This window comes from Bison bison, unplaced genomic scaffold (genome assembly GCF_000754665.1).
Source record: "Bison bison bison isolate TAMUID 2011002044 unplaced genomic scaffold, Bison_UMD1.0 scf7180017864080, whole genome shotgun sequence".
Taxonomy (NCBI): domain Eukaryota; kingdom Metazoa; phylum Chordata; class Mammalia; order Artiodactyla; family Bovidae; genus Bison; species Bison bison.
In genome coordinates this window covers 909,881-917,347 of record NW_011494652.1, presented here as the reverse complement: position 1 = coordinate 917,347, position 7,467 = coordinate 909,881, and the positions used below count along the sequence as shown (strand labels likewise).

The window sequence follows — 7,467 nt, the reverse complement described above, 5'->3', positions numbered from 1 at the left end:
CGGGCCCATTGCCCGGGGCACAGCCCCTGCCGCCACGGCTGCTCTGGCTCGCCATGGTCTTGGCAAAGTGTCCCTGAAGGGAGGGCTGGGCTGGGGGAGCGCGGGCCCCAGGTCCAGGGTGCTGGCTGCTGGGGGCGGAGGGCTCACGCCTCACACTGGCTGCATCCCCAGGGGGCATACCTGGGGGCTGTAACTGGCCAGGCGCGTCTGGTAGGGACACCCCGCTGGACACGCCTTGTGTGCACCTGGACCAGTGTACCTCCTGGGGCTTACCTGGCAGGGCTCACCTGGCAGTGTGGTCTGGGCGTGGGCGCTGGCCCCCTTGGTGCTGGCTGGGATGCAGGTGACGCTGAGGAGGGCTCCCAGGAGGGTGACCACGAAGGCCACAATGACCGGACACTGAATCCTGGGGGCGGCGCGAGTGGTCACAGGGGCTCAGGCCCCAGGCCGCGCGGGCCCCCCGCCCCATCAGCCGCACTGGGGCTCGGACAGCTTGTTCTCAGCTCTCGCCCCACCCCTCCCACCTCCCCCGGCTTCGGTCTGGAGGGCGGGACACGGGACCCTCAGGGCGCATTCATTAGGGGATGGGTGAAGGAACAGACCCTTCCATCCCTGGGGGTCTCTGAGGGTGGGCGGCCGTGGGGGTGGGATGCTGAGCCCCAGAGGGGTGGGGCCAGGGGCCTGGAGTGGGCAGCCACAGTCCTGGGGACGCACGGCTCCCAGCCTGTTGAAGGGTGAGAAGGCTCCCAAAGGACAGGGTTGCTGTGAGCCCTGGGGGCCTTGTTTGGGGAACGGAACCCAGCAAGGGGGATGCCCCCCAGACTCCCCTGGACATCCCTGGCAGCGCCAAGAGTCCCGCCCACCCTGGGGAGCAGGACACTGAGGCTCCTGAGGGAAAGACCCGGTCCCCAGAGCCCTCCGGCCTCCACCTCGGCAGGACTGGAGGGGCTGCCCAGCATGGAGGCTGAGAAGGCGACTGTTGGTTGCCCTGGGTGACTCAGGACAGGCGTGACACTGGCTCACGGTGAGTGGGGTGCCAGGTGGCACTGGGGCCGGGGCACCAGGAGCGGCTGGAGATACTAGCCCCGACGTGCCCAGTGGGCCAGGACCTGGCTTTGAGTCTCAGCCCCATGCGCCCACGTGGAAGGCCGTGGGACCCCCATGGGTCCATTTGTGTCTCGGGGGCAGTCAGCCCTCCCTGCTCTCCTGGGGCAGACAGGCCGGCATTTAGTGGGTCTCAGGAGGCCCCACTTCCAGGAGGGCGTTGGGCAGGCTGGGCCCACAGGGTGGGGGGCCTTTGGCCCCTAAAGACCCAGGACACAGCCCTTAGGGCGCCTGCCCACCTGCCTGCGCTCCAACCAAGGCTGTGACTCAGACTCTCCCCTCGGCTTTCACTTCTGAGGGTGTGCTTCCCCTCCGTGGGTCAGCGCAGGGACACTCCGCCTGTGACCCCCCCAGGGCCACACAGGCAGGCCTCTGCCTCCAGTACCAGCCAGGCCGTGCATGTCAGCCAGGAGCAAGGGCACTGGGGCCTGGCCCTTCTGACTGTCCCCTTTTCCTCCTGAAGGCTAGAGGAGAGAAACAGGAGCTTCTTACTGAGCCAGGCTGCGTGGACCTCCAGGCCTGGGCATGGCAGAACACCCTGCCCCTCCACAGCAGAGAAAACTCCTACACATCCTGCAAGGGCCCTCTCTGTGAGGCCCTGCCCGCCTCCACAGCGGGTACCTTATCCTCTGAAAAGGGCTTGCTCTACTCCAGGGCCACTATCCGCCCCCCAGGGCGGGGGGGCCTGGGTGGGACCCTCCTCTGAGACCCCCATGGGCCAGACTGTGGACCAAACGGACGACAGCTGTCCTGGCCCAGACCCCATCAGTGTCCTGGGAGAGGCTCCCTGCGCCCTCAGACAGGGCAGCCACGAGCTGCCCCTGACTCTCCTCAGACTTCAGACAGAGGACTCTCCCGCCCCAACTTCAGCACAGGTGCCCACACGTGCCCACACGTACACATGCACAGCACCCCGCGGAGCCCCAGGGAGGACGGGGATCTCCTCCACGTGGGATCAAGGAAGCCCGTGGGGACTCCATACCAGAGAGGCTGGGCCCTGGCCACCCTCATTCCTGGGCTGGGACCTGCCGGGGCTCATACCGCTGGTCAGGGCTGCAGCGGGCCCTGAACCCCACCCCTCCCCACGGGCCCGTCTCTGGTCCCCCGGCCGACGCCACCACCCGGGATGTGGAACATTTGAGCTTTCTGGCTGCTCAGGCTCCGGACAAATGGGTGTGTCCATCGGCTGCCAGGTGGGAAGGGTCAGAGGACCCTGGACGCCCCTGGGAGAGATGTGGGTGGGTTTGGACCCCACAGCCCCCTCCCCGAGATGGCAGGGACACCCCAGCCCTGGTAGCCAGAGAGAAGGGCCTTTTCTTCAGGACTGTGGCCTCCAAGGCCCACACGTCACTGCTCTAGGCCTGCCCGGGCAAGGACAAAACCAGCTTTCTTTGCCAGAGGCCCCGGAAATGCGTGAGAGCAGAGGCGGCCACTTAGATGGTTATTTTGGGAGGCTAGTGACAAGTGAGGGGTGGGCAGTTGGGCGCCAGGCCCCTTCTCTGGGGGGTTCTCTCCTGTCCCGTGTGGGGTGGCCAGTGAACTGAAGGGGCATGGGGCTGCTGGCAGGCCCCGGGAAGGTGTGGGGGCCCCTACTGCCCGGGGAGCCTGGGGTGTCCTGCACGCGTAGCGCTCTCTGACTCCCCCGGGCAAGACGGCAGAAAGGCGAGTGGAGGACGGGGGAGCTGCCCATGGTGGGGCTTCTCAGTGGGGACCCCCTCCTGCCTCCTGCCTCCATTCGCCCCTGCTCTGTCGTCAGCACACCCCCCGAGTCTGCCTCCGGCCCGGGCACCTCTGGGGTGCAGCTCAGGCAGGTGGGGCTCTGGGCCGTCTGTCCCCTGGCTCACTGGACCGTTTTTATTTAATACAAACTGGGTGTGGGCCATGAGGCAGGCAGGTTCGTGCCTTTGTCCACTCACTCCCTCTTGCTTTCGGTCGGATGGGTTGACGGGAGACCGAACAGACAGACCCTAGAGACCCTCGAAGGCCCTGGGTCGGACTCAGGGCACCGAGTGCTCTGTCCCTTCTCGGTGGCTAGCTTGCTGGGTGACCACCTTTCCTCAGATGCCAGTGAGGGCTGGGCTCCCAGGGGCCACCCTCCCAGGCGCCTGCTTCCCGCCGGGGGATGCCTCTGGAACCGGCCACGGCTGGTCGAGGCTGCCACGGGCACTGGTCAAATGTCAGCAGCCACAAAAACACTGCCTTTCATCCTTATCTCAGGGCCTGGAATCTGCTGATCTGACCTTATCGGGCGGTGGGAGGCCTGTCCACCTGCTCACCTCGTGTGGGCTCTGCACACTCATCCTCTCTTCCCGACACCGTCCGACTCCCACCCTGATCTGAGGTGACCACTCCTCGTGAGCTGGAGCTGCCCTCCCCATCAGCTCCAGGGCTCCCAGCGGGGGACCGCTCCCGCCAAGGCCCCCCTCAGGGCCTCCTGACCTGCGCACCCCAGTCCTGTCCCTCCTGGAGGGGCCTGGGGTCAGCTGGGCCCAGCTTCAGGTGGAGCCTGGCTATGAGGGGCCTCCTGGAGTCACCAGCCACCCGGTCTGAGCTTGGGGGGAGAAGCCCCCTGTCCTAGCTGAGCCCTGGCCACGGCACTGTGGGTGGAACTGTGTCTGACAATGGATGCCTTAAGGGCCACCCCTGACTCAGCCCCCCTCTGGCTTCAAGTGCCAGAAAACGGCCCTGAAGCCGTGTCCGGCCTAACCCTTCGGGGTCCAGCCTCTGTGCCCGCCAAGCCTCTGCCCAGGCAGGTCCCCAGACAAGCCCCCAGCTCCTTCCGCCTTTGCGCGGGCTTTCCCGGAGCCCTGTCCGGCCGACAGGTCTAAGCTGAGGTCCAGCCCCACTAATCTCAGCCATTAGCGCCCCCTGTGGACCCCCGAGGGCCTGACGCACCAGGGTCCATCTTCAGGGCCGGCACGACCCCCGGGTGGGGAGGCGACACGGCCTCGGCGAGTCCGGGCAGGAGGCAGCGGGGCAGGCAGCCTGCCTGCCCCGAGTCGCCTCAGAGCTGCTCAGGGCAGCCCCGGTGTCTGCTCATCAACCCGGGTTTTAACTGGGCTGGGAGCCTTCCATCAGCAGGGTGAGGGCTTCCCGTCCCCTCGTCCAGGGGCCAAGGTATGGTCCTGGGGGAGACCAGCCTTCCCAGGCCTCCAGATAAGGAGGGGGTCACACTGACCGAGTCACAGTGCCCCTTGGGCATGGCGTGGGACTGGGATCACTTAGCGCCCAGGAAGGCTGGCCAGGGACACTGAACCCAGCTTGGCCTGACCTCTAAGGTCTGTGGCTGGAGGCGCTCCCAGCCCCAGCTTGGATAAGTAGCATGCCCGGGTGGGTCACCTCCAGGGGGACAGAGCCCTTGGGTGCTGGCCTGCGGGCTCAGTGATATCTGTGACTGTGGGGCAGCCCCTTAGTGCCTAGAGGAGCAGGGGGTCCTGCAGAGACCCCCACGCTAAGTCTAGCTCAGGCCTGGGGTTGCACTCTCAGCAGCGCCTGACAGGTGGCCCCTGTTTCTCAAACGCCTGAGCTGATCCCCCGGACTCCCCTCTAACTTCGCCAGGATCCAGATGCGGTGGGCTAGGCAGGCTGGTGCTGCCCACCCTGGGGGCACGAGGCCCCCCTGGGGGAGCGGGTGGTGGAGGCCTCCCCAGGCTGCGAGGTGCCAGGCTGGGGGCTCAGAGTCACGGAGCTGCCCCTCACCTGCTGAGTGACTCAGGGCGCAGGTCTGGGTGCTCTGTGGTAGCCAGGCCTCCCAGCCCTGAGCTGCAGGCTGGGCCTAAACCAGTTATACCAGTACCTAGCCCAGGGCAGCAGCTGCCAAGGCCACTTCCTCCCTCCACCTGCTCCCTGGTGGTGGTGGGGGCTGGGGCACAGTTGGGGCCTTTAGGGGCCTTTAGGGCAGGGGAGGCTGGGATGGGCAGGCAGAAACAGCCAGGGAGACCTCACCCCCAGCTGCAGTTTCCATCAAGGGGAAGGAGGGGTGGGAACGCAGCCTCTGCATCCCGCCTGCCCTTGCCGTGGGCTGTGCCGGGAGGTAGAGCAGGTTGAGCCTAGCAGAGAGGCTGGACAAGGAGACAGGGGGCCAGCCCCTGCTGTGGGGCGTCGGGGTCCCAGAGGACCCCCACTTCCCGGGGCCTTGAGGGGGTACTGGGAGCTCCACTGAGGGGGGCCTTACCTTCTGTGGGGCTCCGGTTTCCCCACCCATCAAAGAAAGAGCCTTAGACCTTGGGATGGAATTGGGAAGCTGATGGAATTGGGAAGCTAGTGGAATGCCCTGGAAGGTGAGGGAAGGGATGGGGTGAATTTGGGGGCTTCTAGGAGGAGGAGATCAGTCCTGGGTGTTCATTGGAAGGACTGATGCTGAAGCTGTAACTCCAATACTTTGACCACCTCATGTGAAGAGTTGACTCATTGGAAAAGACCCTGATGCTGGGAGGGATTGGGGGTAGGAGGAGAAGGGGACGACAGAGGATGAGATGGCTGGATGGCATCACCGACTCCATGGACATGAGTTTGAGTGAACTCCGGGAGTTGGTGATGGACAGGGAGGCCTGGCGTGCTGCGATTCATGAGGTCGCAAAGAGTTGGACACGATTGAGCGACTGAACTGACTGACTGAGGAGGGGGAGGGGAGTGAGTGGTCTTTCCTGGGTCAGCAGCTACGCTGGGGACAAGGGCAGGTAAAGACAGGAGGGATGAGGGGGCTGGCCCGAGGAGGCCTCTGGGTGTGTGTACTCCGCAAGGTGAGCAAACCTGCCCAGGGCCCAGGGAGGCAGGTGGCCGGGCTGGCCGGTGAAGCTCCGGTCCTGGTTCTGATCCTGACCCGCAGGGTCAGCAGGTGGGGCTGCCCCTGCTCCATCTGTCCTCACTCCCCAGGTGCTCCTTCTCACTCGCAGCCCCTGACCCTTTCTCGTCTCTCCCTGGGCACACAGAGGCCCTCTGTCTCATCCCGGGGCCCATCTACCGAACCAGGCTCCCACCCACGCTGAGCGGGGAGGGAGGCGGCCCGGTCCAGGGGGAGTCCGCAGTCGTGGGCAGTGGGTCCCGTCCTTGACCCTCAGGCCTGGATACCCCCCTGAATCCCATCTCTTCGGGTCCTCCAGGTGGCTTTTCTTAATTCCTGGCTTCTAACACGAAGTGCTGGGCCCCAGCCCTCCTCTGGAGCAGTTCCCAGGGCTTAGAAACCCCCCACTTGAGAGCACAGCCGCATTCTCCTCCCGCTCAGACCCCCCATCAGTCCACTCGGGAACTCCTTCATGCATCTACCAGGCACCAGACTTACCCTGGTGGGGACCCAACTCCCATGGGTAGCCAGGGTAGCAGGGACCTCAGCGAGGCCCATGGCTCCCCCAGGCCCAGCCCAAGCCCAGGCACGGCCTTGCATTCACACTTACACCCCAGCCACCAGCAAAACCAACCCAGATCCCGCCGCTGCCCTCTGCGCGCCACGGCCGCCCCTGGTCCAGCCGCGGTGCTCTCCCACATGGAGCAGTTCAGTCCCCACCTCTGGTTTCCCTGTTGTGGTCCCAGCCCGCACAGTCTCAACACAGCAGCCCGGTCACCCCGGGCCCCTGCTTCAGGGCTCCACGGCCTGACGCGCTGCCCACCCCTCCTCAGTCCACTCCAGCCTCACAGGCCTTCTCGCGTCCACATGTGAGGGCCTTTGCCTCCCTGGAGGTCCTCCCGCCTGACGTTTGAGGAATCCACGCGGTGTACGGCACTCGCTTGTCTAAGCCTTCAGACCCCGCCCACCGCATAGGCCACGCCCCTGGATGCCCACGCCCACCCGGAGGTTCCCGCTGGTTCCCCTCCTGTGGACTCACCAGGTCAGGGCGCCCATGGGGAAACCAAGGCCCCGAGAGGCGGCGGGGCCGGGCTGAGGGCCTGGGTGGTACAGAGCCGTCTCGTCCTTGCTCGTCCGACCCGGTACCCACACCCCGCCTGGCTGGCCAGCCCCAGCCCCGGCCGGGCCCGCGCCCCGGACACTCACCCGCACGAGCTGCTCAGGGTTCCACCGAGCAGGGAGCCGAAGATGAGACCGACGCCAAAGCACAGGCCCAGCCGGCCTAGGGCCGCGGGCCGCTCCTCAGGTGTGGACAGGTCTGCGATGACCATCTGGGCAGCTGGCGGGTGGGACGCAGGCTGAGCCACGCGGACCCCTCACGGAGCCCAGGCCACGCCTCCCCACTGCACCTGCTCCCCACAGGCCACGCCCCTCCACTCCTCCGACCTGCCCCCTCCCTGTCACCCCCCGCGTCACCAGCTGCACCCCAACTTGTCCCTAGGCCGCATGCTCCCCACCCCCTCTACTCAGCCCCGTGGAAGCACAGCCCACCCCGTACATCACCCCTCCATCAGCGTCCA

General features: G+C 66.2%; 1 protein-coding gene across 1 annotated transcript in view; it reads right to left on the bottom strand.

Moving 5' to 3' along the window:
- SLC22A18 (solute carrier family 22, member 18) overlaps positions 1 to 7,467 on the bottom strand; it is a 20,124-nt gene that overhangs the window by 8,269 nt on the left and 4,388 nt on the right. The window contains exons 5-6 of the mRNA XM_010837639.1: positions 7,094 to 7,265; positions 272 to 406 (exon numbers count right to left, since the gene is read on the bottom strand). Of these exons, the coding sequence (XP_010835941.1) occupies positions 272 to 406; positions 7,094 to 7,265 (307 nt within the window). The remainder of the gene's footprint in view (positions 1 to 271; positions 407 to 7,093; positions 7,266 to 7,467) is intronic.